The sequence below is a fragment of the Marmota monax genome, unplaced genomic scaffold (genome assembly GCF_021218885.2).
Source record: "Marmota monax isolate L192 unplaced genomic scaffold, Marmota_monax_Labrador192_F-V1.1 WCK01_AAM20220418_F8-fsc00060, whole genome shotgun sequence".
Taxonomy (NCBI): Eukaryota; Metazoa; Chordata; class Mammalia; order Rodentia; family Sciuridae; genus Marmota; species Marmota monax.
The window spans coordinates 5,924,966-5,945,958 of NW_026692826.1; the positions used below are offsets into that span (position 1 = coordinate 5,924,966).

Genomic DNA, 20,993 nt, shown 5'->3' on the forward strand with positions numbered 1-20,993 from the left:
ACTTTGCAGTATTACTTTGTGATCTAGAATAGAATATGTAAGCTGCTGTTAGAACAAAAAACTATTTCTAATTCAAGCTACACAGTGAAAAGTCTAGCGCAGTGAACGTAAATGTCAGCACTGGCATTTGGAACAGGAAACTAAATACCCTGTTTTCATATAATCGCTACATTCTTCCTATATTGCAGGCTCGTAGATAGTTCCAACATAAATGCTTTTTTTTTTCTATAAAATGTGGGAGCACACCATGAACACAAAAAAATGGTGCTCCAGAATCAGGAGATGTAACTCAGAGCCCAGAGAAGGAGCAAGTGGGAGGTCGTGGGAGATGCAGGGCTTGCAGTTGTCAAGGAAAGAGGTGTGCCGCCTTGCTGAGGGAGGTGGGAGCAGGCAAGACCCAGGAGGGCCCAGCGTGAGATGGGCAGGACAGAAATGGCATCCAAGCCACAACACAGCTGTGGACAGAGGATCATCTCAGTGGAATTCTTTTTAAAATAATCATTTTCTTTTTGTTTAAAACTGAGATGCAAATATTGAGAATGATTATTAAAAGAAAACAAAGTACAGATGCAAAGAAAGCCAGGAAGAATTTTCTAATAGTTAAACAATTATTTACAATAACAGGTCTCTGCAAGGCTGATTCATTTTTATGCTCACAGAAACTCCGTTTCAGATGTTACCTCTCATTGTCATGGCAACCCTCTTGTGTGCGTTCCCACTTCCTCAGCCCAGCCCCAGACCATTCTACAAATTCTATTTTGTTTGCCCGCCAAAACTGCCAGAGGAAAAAAACATTCTTTCAGACCTTGCCCACGAGCAAAATGGAGATATTGCTGACTTCTGAGTCACACCTGTTAAGCTAGGATGCTCTCTGAATCAGATACAGAGACTTGTGGGGCTTTGAAGTGCAGATTTCTGAAGACAAGTTCCCAGGGAACAGAGGAGTCTTCTGATTTTGGTTATGATCAATAGGAGACAGAATAGAAGTGGCACATTTATGACCGATATGTCTTCCTGCTTTAAAAAAGCCAACTTCAATTCTTTTGGGGACATGTGCCTTGCCGATTGTGAACAGCTCTACTATTTACAGTCACCCTGCAATTTCTGCAGGAGTCTAGTTGAAGCAAGGTGTCTGAAAGTAGTCAGAAAAGGGAAGATGCTGTAAGGACACACTGAAGCAGAATTTCAAGCAAGTCAGCATAGCTGTGGAATGGTGGGCAGCTGGCCAACTGAGCCAGCAAGAACGACAGCCCAGTTCTTTAGCACAAATGCATCAGGCAGCTATGCCGTGAAGAGGCACAGGCTTCAAGGGTGCCAGGTTCTACAAATAGCTATTATTGCCACAAACAAAAATATCACCATCCTATGCACATCTTTGGAAAGGATTGTAGGTTATTTTTCATACATATTTATGCATAAAAGGAAATTCATATAAAATCAAATGACATAAGAAGACAAATATACATATGTGTATATATAATCTAGATATAAATTATTAATTTTTGTAGAAAATTTTAGCTGGGAGGACTCTATACTTTGCATTTTGGAACTAGTGTCTTTAAAGTTAGAACTGATAAATCCAAATTATTATGTTGTTATTCCCACAGATAAATTCTTGCATCATTTATTTACTTTCTATACCACTTTCCAGATTCTAACCTATATTTTAAAATTTAAGTTGCATGCTATATTAATTTTCTTTTTCCTCCTGCAACAAATACCAAACGAATAGTGACTTTAAATGACATAAATGTATTATTTTACAGTGTTCAGGATCAGAAATCCAGAAAGTGCCCCTCTGGATTGAATCAGGTGCTGGCAGAGGTATGTCCCCTGCTTGAGGTTCTAGGGGAGCATCTTTCTTCTGCCTTTTCCAGCTTCAAGACACTGCCCATTCCTTGGCTCATGGGTCTTTCCATTGCCAAAGCCAATAATGGTCCCTTGGGTTTTTCTCATGCTGAGCTGTTCTGCCTCCCTATTCTACGCTAAAGGACCCTTCCATCCACAAAAACCTTAATTTCCCTCTCCCATGTAATATAAAATATTGCTAGGGTCCATACTTCAGGATGTAGACATCTTTTGGGGTCAGTATTCCTCCTTCCACAGTTGGACATCTGGCCCACCAAGACTCATACCCCATCCACATGCAAAACATGCTCATTCCTTACCAGGTCTCAACCCCAAAGTCTCAACCTATCACAACATCAACTCAAAGTCTAATTCCCATTATGCACAAGCTCTACACCAAACATTGAGATCATCTAAATCCCATATGGGTGGATTCTGAGTAGGACCCACCTGGAGGTACAACTTCTCTCCATTTCTGAACCATGAAACTCAAAGAGAAATGTTCCTTCTCCCAAAACAATGGTGGGACACGTGTAGAATACCATTTACTGACATTCCTGCTCAAAAAGCCAACACCCCCCCTTCAAAAAAATGAAAAGGGAAAAAATTCAATAATCTCAAGCAATATTGAAATCCAGCTGACAAATTTCACTTGGTTTCAATGCCTTGGAACTATTCTGTGCTTCTTTGCTCTGTCTTCTGAGCTCAAAGCCCTGCCCTGTGGGCTTGGGATTCCACCTTCTGAGTTAGAAGAGTCAGCCTACATTTTCCACAAGAGCTAGCAGATGCTTGCATTGAATGTTTACAAGAGCATGTTTCTGGCTAGTAGATATTTGGGGGTCTGGTAATCTTCTTTCTCTTTATTCTTTTGTTGTCTTGTTTAGTTCAAAATAGCAATGCTTTTGCCAATATAGTATTCTCAAGAACTATGTGGGTCTATGTATATCATGGGACTCACTCCATTAGACACAGGCTTTTCTCATAGGTCCTCCTTAGATGACACCATGATTCCTTTTGACTTCTGCTGAAATGAACGAAGATGCTTCTAAATCACATACTTGGTCATTTCAGAGTGCCTTTTGTGAGACTGACTACTCTGATCTTCTGGCCTTTCTAGGAGTTAGCAAAAGGTCCTCCAGCTCAGTATTTGCTCTATACCAGGATTTTCCAATCCTGTACAAAGATCCCCTAGATTTTAATTGATAGTAAATTTCTGAAACTAAGTTAATTGCTTGAAAGTTCTGCCTTCCACCTGACTCTGGGATATAATTCTGCCAATCTTTCTGACTCAACAGAACAAGAATTCCCTCTCTCTGGGTTTCCAAATACATGCTCCCCATTCCTCACTGAGCCTTTGCCAGCAGCACCTGTAACTTCCACATTTCTGCCAGCAGCCTGGTTGTGATGCTTGAGCTGTTCTTTAAGGCAGGCATGTTTTCTCTGCCATGCTCCTCTATTCTTGAGAGTCCCACTGGGAGACCTAGTGATATCCATATTTCTTCTAATAGTTTATTCAACAGAATATAAACGCTTTTCTAACATGCTTTTCAAGTTTCTTCTATCTTTTGCCCACTGCCCAATTGTAAAACCATTCCTGCATTTTTAAGATAGTTTTTACAGCAATATTCCACTTGTAGGAACTAAAATTGTTTTTTTCTGCTGCTATCATGAACTTAGTGACTTTAAGCAATGAAACCATATTATCTTATGCTTCTGGATGTCAGAAGTCTGAAATGAATCCCAGTGAGCTAAAAAGAAGGTGTCAGCTATGTTCCTGTTTGAATGTTTTGGGGAAGAGTGCCTTCTTTTCCTTTCTTAGTTGCTAGGAACCTCTGGGTTTCTTAGCTTCTTGCCCTTTCATCCATCTTTAAAGCCAGCTGAAGACCTATATCACATCACATGATCCTGATTCTTCTGCCCCTTCTGTCCATATTGAAGGTCCCTTGTGATCACATTGGGTTCTCCCTCAAAATCCAGGATAATCTCCCTAAAGTTAGCTGAGAAGCATCCTTCATCTCCTGTGCTTCTGTGATCTCCCTGTAGAGCCTAACACATTCACAGACAGCAAGGCTGAGGATGTGGATATTTGAAGTGGGCATTACAGTCATCTAAGAGACTGAATTTTCTGTAGTACAGTCTAAAGTCACGCACATACTATATTTCTACAGTGTAGCACGGAGGATCAATAAATATATGGTGAATAAATATAAGCAGCAAGTGCAGCCCAGTGAAAATCAAGATAGTTTTTGTATCCACTTTAAAAAGAGTAATGCTAGTTGTACTTAAGTAGTTTTAATGACAAACAAATTATAAAATAGGAAACAGTTTTGGTTAAGACAAAGAACACTGAGTTTTCTGACAATTTCTTGACTTATTTTATACATGACTAAATTTACAATAAGCCTCAGTTCATCTGCAAATTGTTATAAAAGGAAATGTTTCAAAGAATAAACAGATTATAAAATACTTTATTATGAAAAATATTATATTCATAATCTCAAAAATATTCTTGAATATGAAATATTATGTTTCTGAAAAAAGAAGATTGTGTCATGAAGCTTTGTAACTAGACACACCTAGAAACAGAAGGATTCAAAATAGAGGAAGAGCACATGCATTATTTCTCTGTTTTGCTTTTATCAAGTTTCTTAAATGTTCCTCTTGCTCAAATGAGGCACTTTCCCATTGGGGCAATGTATTTGCAGAGTGCATATTGGTCCTGAGATGTGGAACTGGATGCACAGGTGACCCCAGTAGTTTAAAGCACAGCCACCACTGGTCCTAAAGCATCTAGTTGTAAATTAGTAAATAGAGCCATGTCTGCATGCAGCCCTGATCCCAGGGGTCTGAATGCACTGCCTCTCAACATGTCCATCTCACTCCCTCAATTTAGCATGCTTAAGATGCACAGATGGATACAGCAGTCCTGGGTAGAAGTGTAGGGTCTAAAGTGACTGGAGGAGACTCACATCACAGGAAAAAAGCCAAAGATGCATATGTCTTAGGGAGTACAAAAATTGTAGTAAGTTGGAGCAAGAAATGATAGCGTTTTCCTGGGATATTTAACATGAGTGCCACAGTGTCAACTAAAGACAGTGCTGCTCCAACAAAGGACCAGATGTTAGTGAAGGACAGGAAAGGAAGCCCGCACTTCAGGCTCAGATGGGTTGAAAAGCAGAGAGAGGCCAGAGGGGACAGACCCTTGTTTCTTTGGTCACTGCAAATGGAAAGACCTTTGTGACAGGAGGAGAAAGGTGGATTTTAAATTCATGCACCAGTTAATGGTGAAATGTGGGTGATGTAGTATTAGAGCTTAATTAAATTTCTTAATATAACTGCACTAAAAGCACTTGCAAGATGTGATGTAATTAAAGCCATAATCTCCACCCTTTGTAGAAGGTGCTTCAGCGCAGTGTTACATAATGGATAAGCCAGCATCAGGTCAACATCTGCACAGAGGTCATGAACCCAGACAAATGCTCTCTCTAGACCTCTGGCTTCTTTATTTCTGAAATGCAAGGGTTCCATGAAATGAACTCCTGGGTCTCTTGGCAATCTAACGAAGATACACATCTACGATGAAAATAGATGGGGATCTTGCATGGTGTGATCCTAGCAATTAGCCACTAAATAAAGATAAACGGCCTTGGACACTTTTATCTACCTCTCCAGGAAATGAAGAGGGCACCGTTGACTAGAGGAACTGCTTCCCAATCTCCCTTTTCCTTGCTGTTGCTTGCAATATTCTATGCACAGATGGGAGCTAATCCTGGAACTTTTCTCTCCCACTCTCAGCTTCTCTCCTGAACACCCACCTAGACAAAACAGCATTCTGTGTCTGTCTTTATTCTTCATCCCTCTGCCTGAGCCCACTGCTCTGTGATGGGGTCAGCCAAGACTCGGCTGGGTAAGGGCGATAGGGTTAGAAGAGATCATTCCCATGAAGGTCTCTGGTGCCTATTAAGCAGTCCCAATTTTGTTACTGCTGTGAGTTTCAAGTTTTTAATTTCATTTCTTGAAAAGTATGCCTCAAGAGGAAATGTGATTTTACCCCTTAAACCTTCCATTGGACAGTCTTTGCTGTGGCTGAAATGAGACTATTTTGGAGTTAACAGTGTAAATATAATAGTTAAAAAGATAACATACGGTAGCCTACATTTATTTACTCTCCTGTTTCTACATGAAAAATAAATAAAAGTTCTTCTTTTAACCTTAGCCTTTAAAACCTTATATTCTTCCATATTTTAATGCAAAATTCAAACTAGACTTTAGATACTGAAAAAGAATCAATAACTAGATGTTTTTCTGTCTTTGTCACCAGAAAGGATGTCAGAACTTTGAATGCGTAGGTAAGAAAATTGAGATACTTTCAAAATGGCATCACATCTCTGTGACAAAGAGCAACACAGCTGCTCTGAATAATTAAAAAAACCATCAAATCCATGATAACATTTTACCTAAATAATATATTTCCTCTACTTTGCATAGAAATCTTTTTAAAATGCTCAATTTAAATCCCCACACCACAGCGTACTCTTCCATTGCCTTTGAAGTCAATCGGCATGCAGTAGGAGCGAAGGCTAGGAATTGGCTAGAATGTCCCTAAAAGACTTTGAGTGCCTCAGATGAAAGCTGCTATTTAAGTACAAAGTATCATAATAATTTCTATATATTTAACAACTCCACTCACTTCAATGCCAGTGCCTGACTCAGCCTCAACTATTTGGTACTTTGAGCCCTAGTCCTTAAGTGAAATTTAACCAGTAGGATGTGTGTAACTTTGTTTCATAAAAATAGTACAGAAAAGAGTACTATCAAAAGAGGAAGATTCCAAAAATGTCCCACTCCATAAACTTCCCATTCCGTGTCTGTAAATAGCAGAAAATCTCTTCATTAGAAAATAAAAGGCTAACAAAAGACATCTGTTACTAAAAAGGCTGGAAAGGTCACCACCCATCCCCTGTCCCCAAAGAGAGCACCCTGGGTGTGTACCTTACTGCTGACCATAAAGCCCCCACATGATGCCACTGGACCAGCAGGTAGAGAGAACACAGGCCATGTTTTCCTCTTAGATTATGTTTCCTAGTGGCAAAGAAAATTGAGGAAAGAAGGCAGTTGGCTGTGGGAAAATTATTGTCTACTCAGAATGCATTGTTAGGTTAAATAAGAAAATGTGGAATATGGAGAAACATATTCTCCTTTTTAAATATTCACGTTGAAATCATCAACTATAGTACTTTCTCTTTTGAAAAACTTTGCTCTTAGATAATTAATTAAAACAAGTAATACCAAAAATAAAAAATTCTTTCAAAAATGCAAGCATTATTATTATCAAGAAACCTGAGCTTATTTTTACTGTATGTCCACTGGGCCCCTAAAGTCCTCCTCCTCCCTCACCTCCTGCCATCCCCTACCTGGGACAACCATTGCTGTGAGCTTGATGTGCACTATTGCAGTATGATCACGTACTTTTGAGGTATTTTCTAGCTGTTTTCTATTTTATGAGAGATTGAATTTAAATTTTCTAAAATGAGGCCTCACTATATGAGAGAGCAATGTGTGTCTGTGGTAAGGAGTACTTTCATGGGTCTTCTGTTTTCTTGTTGAATTATCGAATTATCAAATGTGAGTCATCAAATTTTCCCCCTTGTAACTTTTTGGCACTTTCAGTGACTCTGCATTTATCCTTCTTCTTGATATTGGGACAGTGTTTGCTGAGATGACCTCACAAAACCAGAAGTCCCCATCTGTGAGCTTCCCCCAGGGCTCTGGGCCTTCAGTGAGCCCTCTCACGTGCTTTGCAGACCCCAGGCTATGAACTAGCTGACTGCCTCCTCAATCTCCCAATCCTTATGCGTGCTAGACTGCGATTCTAGGTGACTCATCATGGCATTGTGGCCCTGGACAAGACTCAGATCAAAAAATAACCGTTAGTGAAATAAAGAGTAAAGAATCATCAAAATATGTCCGGGGAAACAAAAATGCTTTCTTTAAGACTGCCCATGGTATTTCTCTGGCTCTGCCATCCTACCCTCTAGGTCCACATCCTACCCTCTATGACCTCCAGTTGGCAGGTGCCCAGATGTCACTGGGAATTCAGAATCACAGAAAATAGGAACTGCAGGATCCAGGATAAAAGACCATTATTTTAAAGTTCAGTAGAAAAGGAAGTCAGAGATTCAGATTTTAGAAAACAGAAACAATTTGGAGATAAGGGTTAACAGAAATTAACGTGCCAGTCAGGCATAATGGAAGCCAGAGATGGGTCAGGAACAAACCCCGGGGAGTCTGAGACCTAAGGCACCATTGGAAAAATCAATCCCCGCTATGGAAGTAAAGCATCAGGAACCTTAGCACAGTGCTCTTAAGTATGCTCGTTATTTATCTAAGTGTCAAATTTTGGATTGCACACTCATGATTTAATCTGATTATAATCTGGCTACACATCTTTGCAAGCAGAAAAAATTGGGCGTGTGATTCTAAAAATTTACTTTGAAAGTGTGTGTGTGTGTGTGTGCATATAGATGTGTATATGTATATATATGTAGTACATATGCATATATTTATAACAATATAACTATATATGTATGTTCATTTTCTTACCTTGGCAAATGAGACTCATTCCTAAGAGACAGATGTTCTCTCAATGTGCTGACATCAACTTTCTGAGATTCTATGTTTGAAATTCAGATTAAAGATTGTGGTAAATTCATGAAAATAATAAAGACCACCTGGCCTTTTGGCTGTTATTCCTGCCTTTACATATTTTATGATCTATTTTATGCCATCAGAAATAACTATAATCCCCACCTTGATATCTAGGTCCATTAACATTACCAAAAAGTGAAAAGATGCAAATATTAGTTTTCATACTGACTCTCCAAGAAATAGAGCAAGAGGTTCTAACTAGAAAAAAAAAAAAAAAGAGACACTTGCTTGCCTCTCAATAACCTATGCCAAACTGCCTTTCCTTTTAAAGAACACAAAATCGAGTTAGTTAAAAAATTAATAGGTGCTAATGGTTGAGGTCTTACACTCAAGAAACTCATTCACATGTACTGAATGACTTATCTTTCAAACAATCCTGTGGGAATATTAATACTATCTTTATTTCAAAATTAAAAAATATCAAAGGATAAAATATTAGGGATTATGTCCAAGGTTACTGCATGAATGAAAAAAAAAAAAGCCGGGTCCGGAAGCCAGATGTGGCTCCCACACCAGGGCTTCTCACAGTGGTGATCGGGGATGTCCCTTCTACTTCACACCCTGAGTCACTAAGTTGGCTTGAGCAAGTCTCCCCACTCAAGCTTCCCTAGTCACCGCAGGTCTCACCACTAGATAAGAACGAAGCCAAAGGACAACTAAAGCCTGATGAGTGTGCATTCCTGAAGTGTTGTCTGAGCCATGGCTACTCTGGGCCCACTTCCTGTGTCAATAGCTAAGTGGCTTCTGCTGCATTGTCTCTTCAGGGAACCATCTGGACATGGTTAAGCCACTCGGCCACAGCCTTGGGCCTTACAGTGTCATCTCTGTCATGGACGTGTTGCAAGGTCCTGCCATCCCCCATCTACCACGCCCAGCCTTCCCCACCAACTTTAGTGCAGATTATCTAAATGAAAAAGAAGCATAGGCCCATCCTCCACTCACTCTAATTACCTGGGATTACCTCTGGAGGATCCTGGCAATAACACCCTCCACTGCTAGAGATGAAGCCTAAGGCCCCAACGAAACCCAGCAAAGAACAATGCCTTGGCACCCAAATGACTGCTGGCAACCTGAGCCAGCATCGAGAGGGCCAGCAGTCTGTCTGTCAAGTGGAGCTCAACCTGGACAGTGTGGCAAGGTGATGAAGGGGTTGGCTGGTCCCACCTTTACAAAACCAGTGTTATAGCCTACACATGCTCCCACATCATCACCAAACCCAGAATGAAAAATGCAGCTTACAAGGGCTATTTCATGCCCCATGTTACTATCTTTAGTTACTATCAGGGTAACTCCAAATAAACAACTAAGAAAAAAACACATTTCCATTTAGAACTCTTGGGCTAACAATTTGACAGAGTAATAAAAATGTTCATGATTTTTTGAAAAAAATTCAAGCTCATTTGAATGTGGCATGTGAAACACTTGTGATTTCTATGAGTGGTCCGATAACAGCAAAGCATAATTAAAACCACAATCCCTTAGTGATATTATCAAATAATCCTAATGCTGAAGGTTGAGTCATGATACAGTTATCATCTGATTTAACATACTATGAGATCATAATGAAAGTTATCATGAATCACCTTACATTATTTTCAAAAATTTAATTCTTTATTCAACAAAACACTGTTTGTATGTTACCTCTGTAACATGGTGATTTCAACAAATTTCACAAGTACTTTTTTGTCCGTTATAACCTAACTGAAACATAATGTATAAACTGAAAAAAAAAACTTTAATCATATACACATAATGTGTTGTGCATAATTCAAATCATTTTCCACTTAAAAAAAAAGCTACACTTCATCAAACTCAAGTGATGAACGTGTGGAGCTCTTGCAGGTTAAAAACATGATAACCCACTTGTATTGTAAAGGATGCTAACACTTCATGAAGAGAGCCAGTCTACATCTGAGATTGTTTTAAATATTAACAGGTTAAAGGGAAAATTGACAGAGACTGCATAATTTTATAATTGCCCATGATGTCTGCCAGATATGGAAAGTGGATATTTGGCTGCTGTGGGCCTCGGTTTTCTTTTCATCAAAACCCTAAGGATTTTACATTTCTAAAACAGATATTAAACTGCTTTATAATGGGAACTATTTGCTTTGAAAATGGTAATTTTTAGAACAAGTGAACTTTTTTTAAATTCAAATTCTCCAAAAATCATTTTAATAAATAATTTTTAATAATACTACAATAGCCCTTTCAAGTTTATTGGGAATATATATACATATATACATATATATACATATATACATATATATATATCTTCTTTATGATGTACTGTCCTCTCAAATTACAAATTTTATAAGTCCATTTAATTAATTGTGTTATTAGTGACCATTTGGACTTCTGAGTCATTTCACTTTAACTCCAGGGTTGGCTAAGTTTGAGGGAAATCTCTTTTCCTTTCAGAATTTATAAAGTGAAAAGAGAGAGCATTGTAGGTTTGGTTTAAAATAGAATTCTAATATACTGTGGAAAATTATAATATCTTACAAAAGTTTTGTACTATGAAGACAGAATACTAGGAAAGAAAAACACATAGATAAATAGAGGGGGAAAAAACAACCAAGCTCCCACTTACCAGGTGTGAAATTGTATCGGGCTGAAAATCCTATAGACTCCAGCTCTCCATCAGCAAAAAATTTAATCCATAGAAACCTTCCACTGGATTTTATTACGGGTGGATTTTGTTGTCCACAAAAACGGCCAATTATTGGAGAAAAGCCAAAAGGTCCATCTCGAACTTCAATATGATCAAATTTGCACTCCCAAGACGGTTCGATAGAGTATTTCTCATCAAAGTAAAGTTCAATGCACTGTCTTGGGGCAGCTGTAAAAAAGAAAGATTGCATCTAGAAGGCCATTTCTTAAATCTTTTAGATTGACTTTTCTGATTCTATTTTGGGTTTTATCTGTTATATCTTTTATCGAACTCTGAAGATGATATGCATGGAAATACAAAGAAATCAGAGGATACTCAGTATTCTAAAGGGTATTTTCGTAAAAACGTTTGATGGGGTAGTCCTCAAAACTGATGATGTTGCACAAAATACTACTTTGATCTAAAACAACCATTTCGATGTCTACCACAGGACTATCACACCACGTTGGTATTTGGGAGAAAGGCTGGCACCTCAGATATAGAAGGTAGGGAGGCATTGTTCTCTTTTCTCATATCAGTACTCAGGTTCAAGGTCAGACACGACCTGCGAGGATCTCAGCATGGAGTTACAGGAGCACTGAAGAGAAGTCACGCAGGAATCTCAGTTAGCTCCAAGTATACATACAAGGCTGTTAGGGACAGTTTTTCTAGGACACAGATCTGACCCTGTCACCCTCAGCTTAAACTTTAGCAACTCTGGCACCTGCAGGACAATGACCAGTGGACACAGGAGAAGCCTTGAGGACTTCCTCCTTCGAGGGTTATTACTCACAGACAGCCCGAACTCAGGCCACCTCCAACATGTTATGTTTTCTCAGATGACACTCCTTTCAGGTGAACATGTATTTTTCCACTTTATTGCATATCTAAAGACTCAAATTTTAATTCATCTTTTTTTAGGGAGGCCTTGTTTAATGGAACCTCCTCTTGATTCTGCTCATGAGAGATGAGGACCGTATCTTATTTATCTTCTTTTTTTCTGCACCATGACACAGTATCTGTCATTGAGGATTTCCAAAACAAAGTCTTTTTGACTGAACTACAAATGAACCTAACTTCATACATGTTTTCAAGCTCTCTAAGAGATCCAGGAGAGGCCTTTGGGGCTGTGACCACATAAAGCTCCACATGAATGCACTTGCTATTGCCTCCCACTTCCCCCTTGTCATGCCCAAAACAGTCTAAAAGTCAGTTTTACCCTCCACAATGTTCCAGAGTGGCCATTCATTGGTAGAACGGCCAGGAGTTCATGACCAGCCACTGCCCTGGGCCCAGGAGGACTTCCTTACTACTTGCCCTTCCAAACACTTGAATGGCATCAGGCTGTGCTGTTCCTGTGGTCCGTAAACCATGCTGAATGGCAGTTGTCCACCATCCACTGATTATTAAATGTGTATTCACTATCACTCTTGATGACCTAAAAATTAAGCCCTTCTATCCATGGATGCCAAAAATGTGTATATAACTGAGATATGCAATAATTTGAACAGTAAAATAAAATTTCACTGTCCTCCAAGTACAAATTTAAAAATCAATAGGCAAAAGATCAGATCATGTAAAAAGATTATTTTGTGAATCATTCTTAATCCTTATGAATATCTCTGACTTACTAGACATTTAAAAGAGATACTTATAACTCATTAAAAATCAGGCATAATTTTATCTGACATTAATGTACATCACAGAGTTCCATAGACATAATACCCAAGATAATGAAAGATTTGAAGAGTGTCCATTAATATTTTGAAATCTGCAAATTTGAAAATACACTAAGAAATGACTTTGAAAACCAAGTAGTATTCTGAAAGCAAAATGGCAGATGCTTGAGAAACTGAACCCGTTTACGCGCTTAGCACCACATCCAACATTTGTATGTGTTATCTTGGTGCCTTATCCAAGAGGTGTCCTTGGCCCCTCTAAACCACTCAGGATCCTTATAATTTTCTTAGATGTAAATAACATAGGGTTAGGGCAAGTGGAGCTGTGAGAAGCCAGGGCTGACTTACTCAGAGCTATCTGCCTGTCTTCTTGCAACACACACCCATCTGCCGTCCTCATTAGGAAAGACATGGCTGTTTGACACAAGCTTATTTATTCTCACCATCATCACTGTCACTTAAGTTCTGTCCAACATGGAGAAGCAAACCGCTCCATGTTCCTTCAGAAAACAGCCTCATCACTCTGGCTTTTATTAGAGTACATTATATGTGGAAAATTTGATTTTCTTTTTCCAGCATGTTAAAATTACCTACATATATACCCACATATGAAAATGCCACTGACTGAGTTTTAGGATATAATTAAATAACCTTTTAAGACAAAATGAGTCTACCAGCCAGGCATGGTTGCACATTCCTGTAATCTTAGCAACTTGGGAGGCTAAAACAGGAGGAGGGCAAGTTTGAGGTGAGTCTGGGAAACTTAGTGAGACCCTCAGTAACTTTGTAATCCTCTGCCTAAAAATTGAAAAAGACAGAAAAAAAAGAAGGGAATAAGGAAGGAAGAGAAGGAGGGAGAGAGGGAGGGAGGGAGAAAGTACTGGAGAATGTATTTTAGTGGTAAAATTTCCCTGGCTTCAATCTCCAGAACCTCCTTGCCCCCCACCCCAAGTATGCCAGAGAATTCTTGCAGATTTAGAAAATGAGTGATTATGGCACAAGTAAACTAATTCCAGCTGTCTACATTCAACTCCTTAAATATGCATTTATTTTCACCTTCTAAATGCTCGGTTCACAGCTGCATCTCACATCCACATTTTCCCAAAGCTGCCTTTGATGTAAAACTGGCTGCTTTGGAGAAGACTCAAACTCCTGGAGCTCTCTGAACATGCTGTGCACCATGGACACTTCCTTTGGAACAGTGCACATACGTACAGTTCATTTCCTCTAGTTTAAGACCACCTGAACTCCTGAGCTCATGTACTTTCTGTGTCTGAGACGTCCCCTGTACTCTTTATCACAACCCATCTTACCTCAAGAAACTTCACCCCTTACTTATGCTTCTTTCTCTTGTATTTTAAATATTCCCAGTTACTTGGGAGGCTGAGGCAAGAGAACTGCAATTTCAAAGCGAGCCTGGGCAACACAGTGAGATTCTTTCTCTAAGTTGAAAATTAACTAAAGGCTGAGGGCGGAGCTCAATGATTGGAGCACTTGCCTAGCATGTGGGAGGCCCTGGGTTCAATCCCCAGTGCCCCATAAAGGAAAAAAAAAATACCTTTACTTCTGCAGAATAGGCTATTAGTTTTAGAATTGAAGCTGTATTTTTCCCATTAATAGAAGAAAAGACAAAGAAAAAGAAAGAAAGAAAGAGAGAGCGAGAGCATGTGTGAGTGACAGCAAGCAAGTGCCTGCCTGTCTTCCACTTTTGGGATCCCACTGTCCACAGATACATGGTCCCTTACTCTTGCATGCACTGTCTCCCACCCTTGGTGTCAAAAGGAGAGCACATCCTAAATCCGTGGCCACTCTCAATTGATTCCTGCAGGATACACTTCCGCCTTTACCTTATGTCCCTTGCTGTATCAAATGGCTCCCTGGCAACTAACTCCTTGTTGCTTGAAACTCCACCTTCGCCAACCCTGTGATGTCCTTCACCTGATACTCTTGCCACCCCCAGGTTACTCTCTGCCTGCCTGTCCCCTACCTGTTATGTCCAGAAGATTACCCCACATCTCCTCTAATTTCAGGCCAGCACCCTGGATGCCACTGGTGTTCCACAGAGGACCCTTGGGCTCCACTTAAGACCAACCAAATCAGGATTCACAGGCAGGGGCCCTGCCATTGTCAGATTTTATAGGAGTCGAAACATAAAGCTTCAAATATTTTGGGTGATTTTATTCACATTGCTAAGTTCAGTAACAATCTTTTTGCTTGTGTCCTATAAATAGGCATTGCCAGCAGAGATCTTTCCACTGAGCTCAAGATACATATATCCAATCTCTTCTTAAGGCATCTCCACAAACGCCAAAATGGAGCACATTATTTTTTCTCTTTTCCACCTACATTTCTTGTCTGGCATGACACTGTACCTAATAAATCACCAAGCAAAGTGTCTTGGAATGGTCCTGGGAGTCTCTATTCTCACACCCCATACCCATTCATGATTCTGTTTCCTAAATATTTCTCTTTCTTCCATCACCAGTTCCTTTCTTTAGTTCCAAGTTTTCATTAGGATTTGCTCGGTCCTTTACAGCAGTTTCTTAGTTTCTCCTTCTTCAAAATCTCAGTTCATCACTTTTCTACATAAATTATTCCATGGTACCCATTGTCTCAACTCAAAGTCCAACTTCCATAGTGTGACAGATGGAATTCAGGTTCTTCTGGTCTCTTTTGTCTCTGCCCCTCACAGGAACACTAGGAGCTCCCAACCTGCCACACCTCTGAATATTGGCATATGTTGTAGAGAATGATTACCTCCTGAATATTCTTTAAAAGTGAAAGTTTTTGGCATTCTTCCTGACAGGCTTTTCTTTCATCTTCCTCTTCCAACCATCTTGTACCAATCTCTTAGCCCTATTAGATTGCTAAGTAAAAGGAGTATAGTGCTTGGGTCACACTGCAAGCATCTTATTGCAAATAGCATCACATTCTTCAATGCTCTCTATACTCTACCTAGAAGAGCAGCTGTTCAGTGTTATTTAAATAACATGCAACATGTTTCAGAAAGAGTTTAGGTACTAGAGGAGTTTAACTCAGGGTCCTGAACATGGCAAATTCTCTACATCTTGAATTTATTTTTATTTTTTTATTATTATTTTTTTTAATTTTGAGGCAGGGTCTCATTAAGAAACCAGGCTGGCCTTGTGACCCAGGCTGGCCTTGCAGCCTTTAACTTGTAGTCCTCTTGCCTCAACCTCTTGAGTTACTGGGATAGAAGCAATATTAATAGTTAAATAGGTTCTATCCATTTCTTCACTAAGCTTTGTTCTTGACATAACTACAAGTGAATGAGAATTTGTACATAGTATTAAGATCAAGGTTAGCAATGCTTTTTATTTTTAAACAATAATAAACATGAAAATGCAATTAATTAACATGCAAAGATTTGTTTCTGAATTAATTTTTGAGATAAGAGATTATAAGGTGATTTTATTTTTTTAATAATTTATTATTTTAAAACAATGTTGTTTCAAAAATAATTATCATTCTGTGAATTACATAGGATATTTAACCTCTCTCTGCTTTAGTTTCCTAATTAGTAAAATGAGGACAAGAAAAATATTTCTTATAATGTATGTATTGATGAGTTCTTCAAAATTTGTAATCTATGTTATTTGTAGCATAGGTAGTTCACAGATATGTGGTAGTAATTTGACAAAAAGAACAACTATTTCCAGGCCAGAACCTCCATAATTCAATTTACTTTTCTATCAATCAAAACTGCCAGATCTCTGATTTTTTGTTTTATTCCTTTAATATCAGAGTTTATTGTTTTTCCTTTGTGTAAGATGCCATTTACTTGGTAAAAGTTCGACTTTAAGCATGGAAAGGGGAAGAAAAATATTCTAAACTCAAAATTACAATAAAAAAATAATCATTCTACTTCTTCTATCTTTTTTTTTCCTTCCCAATGCTAAGGAAGATTGAACCCAGGGCCTCATGAAGGCTAGACAGGTGTACTACTACTGAGCTACATCCCTAAGTGCAAGAATAATATCCAAATAAAGATTCTAAAGTAAGTTAAGCAGGAGCCTTTTTCTTTTTAAACATCAATCAAATGAGCATCTCCCTAGTTTAAACCTGGATGCTAAGCACATATGCCTTTTTCACTAAATTAGCTTCCTCTGTGCATGTCTATGTGTGTGCAGGGGTATCATAAGTCTTACCTGTTTTGGCACTGATATTTAAAGTATTGATGAACTTTATCACTGGATAAAATATTCATATATTTTTAAAAGTTATATTTAACACAGAAATGTCTCAAGGTTAGCAGAAATGGGATAAGTTCAAAGAGAGGTGAGTCTCTTTTTTTAGTACTATTTATCCTCCAAGCTAGTGAAAGAAATCTTCATAAATTAAGACTCTGACTTTCACTTAAAAATGTAATGTGAATTGGTAGCACAAAATAAGGTAATTGCCATTCAGATTAGTGTTTATAAAACATGAGTATAAATACATCTTTGACTTCAATATATTTGTGTTGTTTCATGCCTCAAATAAGAAAATAGTGAATGTATAGGTCATTCTAATAACTGTTAATTTAAAAAAAATACTAGTTTTTCAAAATATTACACATTAGGTAACACTACACCAACTACAATCCATTCTGTTACTTTGGAATTCTAAACCAACTCAATCAGCTGAAAAATAGGCTCTTAGATTGTTAACTTCTTTTTATTTCACAGAATTTGCTTGTTCATAACCCACTGCTAATAACTTCAGTAATTAGCCTTATTCCAGATTTGCAGTTGCTTCACTCAGAGATATTTATTTCTACCATCTCCAAAATCAATTTTTGTAATGTCTATGTGCATATTGCCCATCCAAAACCCAGAGAAGGCCAGGTTCTGTGTTTGTGCTCCCTGGCTCTGGCCCTGTCCTTACCTTCTATGATATAGATGCATTCTCGGTCCGGGGGGTACTTGCTGGGGTAGTTGGGAGAGGTGAAGACACCTCCCTCTGCATGTTTTGTCCAAGTTCCACACTGCACTGACTTCTGTGTTTCTGAGGTGGTTTGTTTTTCTGTTAAATAAATAAATAAAGCCATCATCCAGTTTTTTATAATACTAAAAATAGAGAGGACATTCTTATAATATCCATTAGCAAATTAATTTTGAAATGCTCTCTTAGCTAAAACCAATCAATTATACACACTATAAAATGTTCAGATATTCTGGAATATTAAGAGAATGGGGAATACAGGAAAATGCAAATAATTAGAGTTCTTCCACTAGCATTTTTTTCAAGGAAACATACCTGTTCCTTTCTTGGTTGCCCCAGACAAATGGAGGATGATTAAACTTGCTGCAACTGCAACAGAAAGAGAAAATAGAAAGAGATCATATACTCTGAAATGACCAAATCTCATAAGAGCATAGAACAACATTTAAAGATAAAAGGATACCAAAGTAGAGTAGTTTTATATTATTAACTGTTACCAGTTGATTCAGAACTTGCAAAAACCAATTTAGAATGTGCAGAGGAAAAACTTGGGAATACCTAAAGGAAGTAATGCATACTTAGAATGGATGAGACCCAAGCTCCTAAGGCCAAAGCATAGTTCAATATTAAGAGGTAACATTATATTCCACTATTGTTACACAAGTTACAGTGAGATTTCAAGATGTAGGCTGTTATTAAACTACCCTATTTGAAGGGTTTTGCTAGCATGTCTAAGGGAAGAGACAGGGACAGCATGTAAAAGGAGAAAAGAGACAAACAAGAGGAAGAGTTCCATGATTGATCCTAACACACTGCCAATGTGGCTGCATTCTAGAACATAAACACTTCCTTAATCCAATGGGGCAAGGGGGAGGAAGATCAAGCCAAACAGATGAGTGTGGATTGGAGGTATTAAGCAGTATTATAAAAAGGTCTCACAAAAATGTACAGAATCACCAAGTAACCCTGTCCCAAGCACTTTTTTGGGCTATGAAATTTATTATCTATGTGTTTTATTGAGTCATTTGTTCTGGATCAGAGACACTGGTCTGTAATTTAACTGTAAATCTGCAACAGTATTTTAACCTAAACTTCTGTTTTACTTCTATACTCTTGATTTGCTCAACGTTTAAAAAAAAAAAAAAACTAAAACTTACAAGATATTAAAGTCATCTAGTAGTCACAACTTCTAATTTTTCTTTACTAGTTTCTTTTTATTTATATTGATGCTGAATTACATAAAAGGTCTACATGCTCATATTTCCACTTAAAATGAATTTAGGGAGGAAGAGTATAATTCATAATAATATCCTAAAATAAAATTCAGTACAGGAGCTTAGGAATTTATGCCTGAATATTAATCCAAGAAAATCATCTGGGCCCTGATATAATATTCGAGAAGGTGTCAACTGTATTACTTTATGTTCTAAGAAGATCATCTTTACTCTGTATAAAAACATTGGTGGTTGCTTTTGTCGTGTTCATTGTTTTGTGTATTTAAGTAGCAAAAATCACCTTAGTTCGCCATGATTCTGCATACACACACACACACACACACACACACACACACACCACAGAGGCAACTATCCACAATTTCAGGGTGCACATCTGGTATTTTCCTTACTCTGCTTTCGGTGTTTTCATGGAATCACACTATTGAACGCATACTATGTTTGAAAGGGAAAAGCTAGTCTTCACTGCGTGGCACAGGATTAACACTCTAATATCCCTGCTTTACAATGTGAAATTGCCACCACACATTTTACCTTGCCTCTTGCCTAACGACTTTTGATGCCGTTTTCCTCCACTTCCTCCCACCCACACTGCATGCTTCACCACACTCTAAAGCAGCGTTAGGTCTACTGGACAGAAGAGAGTGGAAGTTGGCATTCGCCCCAAGCCCTGGGTTCCAGCGCCTTAGATTGCCCATGGGACTGGGAGTCTGGGCTGCGGAAGCCCCAGGCAGAGGAGTATTTCTTCTGGTCCCATCAAGTATAAACCCTGCTCCCTGGCTATTTCCACCTGCGCCCTCTCTGGGGCTGCGGCCGCTCCGCACGTGCCCTTCTCTGAACTGCACACTGTTCTGGACCCCGGAGGTTCCTGCCCTCGGAGAGCCTGTCTTTCCTGGCCTGACTGTGCGCCGCCCCCGCTCCCGGCTCTATGATGCTGCAATACAGAAAGTTTACATCTGCCCCGAGACTCACTGGACTGCGGGGTCCAGCTGGAGCGCATCGGCTGGGCTTTTCCCCTGCGCGTTTGGCGGGGAGGAGGGGAGGGGAGGAATGGCACCGGGGAGCCGGCCGAGCGGCGGGAAAGGTACTCACTGTAAAACAAACTGCGTCCATAGATCATGTCTGTTCCTTACACCAGAGGCTCCGATCTCCACTAATTCCATTTAGAGACGGGAAGACTTCAGTGGTGGGGGAGAGGATGGAGTCCAGAGATGTTAAATATGCAAGCCAATAACAAAATACAGGGGGGAAAGCGCGCGAGAGAGGCGAGAAAGAGATGGAGCCCACACAGCAGCCAGATCCCAACAGTCCGTCTTCCGCCCCGGGCTCGCTCTCGCTCTCGCTCGCTCTCACCGCCGCGAAGCCAGCATCCCCACCATGACGCTCGCATCACACCCGGGCGCGGATCGCCACCATCAGCACCGCCGCCGGCAGCACCCTCCTCCTTTGCATCATCGCCACCGCCGCAACTGTCAGAAGGACGCGGCGGGCAGTCGGCGCGCGGGCGGCGGCGGGCGCGGGGCGAGCCCCGGGGCGCCCGGAGCCGGGGCCGGGCCGGGGCCGGGCGGCGGGCGGAGCGAGGCGGGGGCCGGTCCCGACCGACGGCAGCGACGGAGAGGGCGGCGGCGGCGACTGGGGCTCGCTCAGTCCCCAGTCTCATACACCACGAGCAGCAGGTCGGAGCAGCCTCCCAGGGAGGATGTCCAGCAGCAATCCTCTCTCCAGCCCTGGGGGATCTTCCGCTGAGGCATTGAAGACTGGAGGAAGGGGTCCGTCATCGGCTTGCCGGGCTCCGCGCCACCTCTGCGATCTTGCGGAAAGAGGAGCGGGTGGGTGGGCGTCTGGGAGGAGGGCTCGAGGGTGGTGGAGGGGAACGGGGGTAGCTACAGGGGGCGGGGAAGGGAGGGAAGAGAAAGGAGCAGGAAGATG

The 20,993-nt window shown here is 40.0% G+C and overlaps 1 protein-coding gene across 5 annotated transcripts in view; it reads right to left on the reverse strand.

The window, feature by feature from the left end:
* Neto1 (neuropilin and tolloid like 1) overlaps positions 1-20,587 on the reverse strand; it is a 113,313-nt gene extending 92,726 nt beyond the window's left edge. For 2 of the 5 annotated variants that reach the window (XM_046448554.2, XM_046448555.2), the window contains exons 1-4: positions 20,157-20,586; positions 18,148-18,201; positions 17,776-17,913; positions 11,150-11,398 (exon numbers count right to left, since the gene is read on the reverse strand). In XM_046448554.2, coding sequence (XP_046304510.1) covers positions 11,150-11,398; positions 17,776-17,913; positions 18,148-18,201; positions 20,157-20,184 — 469 coding nt within the window. In that variant the 5' untranslated portion in view covers positions 20,185-20,586. Of the gene's footprint in view, positions 1-11,149; positions 11,399-17,775; positions 17,914-18,147; positions 18,202-20,156 lie in introns of all 5 variants that reach the window. The other 3 variants (XM_058580684.1, XM_046448559.2, XM_046448556.2) reach the window with 2 other exon arrangements.
* Between the last annotated feature and the right edge of the window lie 406 nt (positions 20,588-20,993).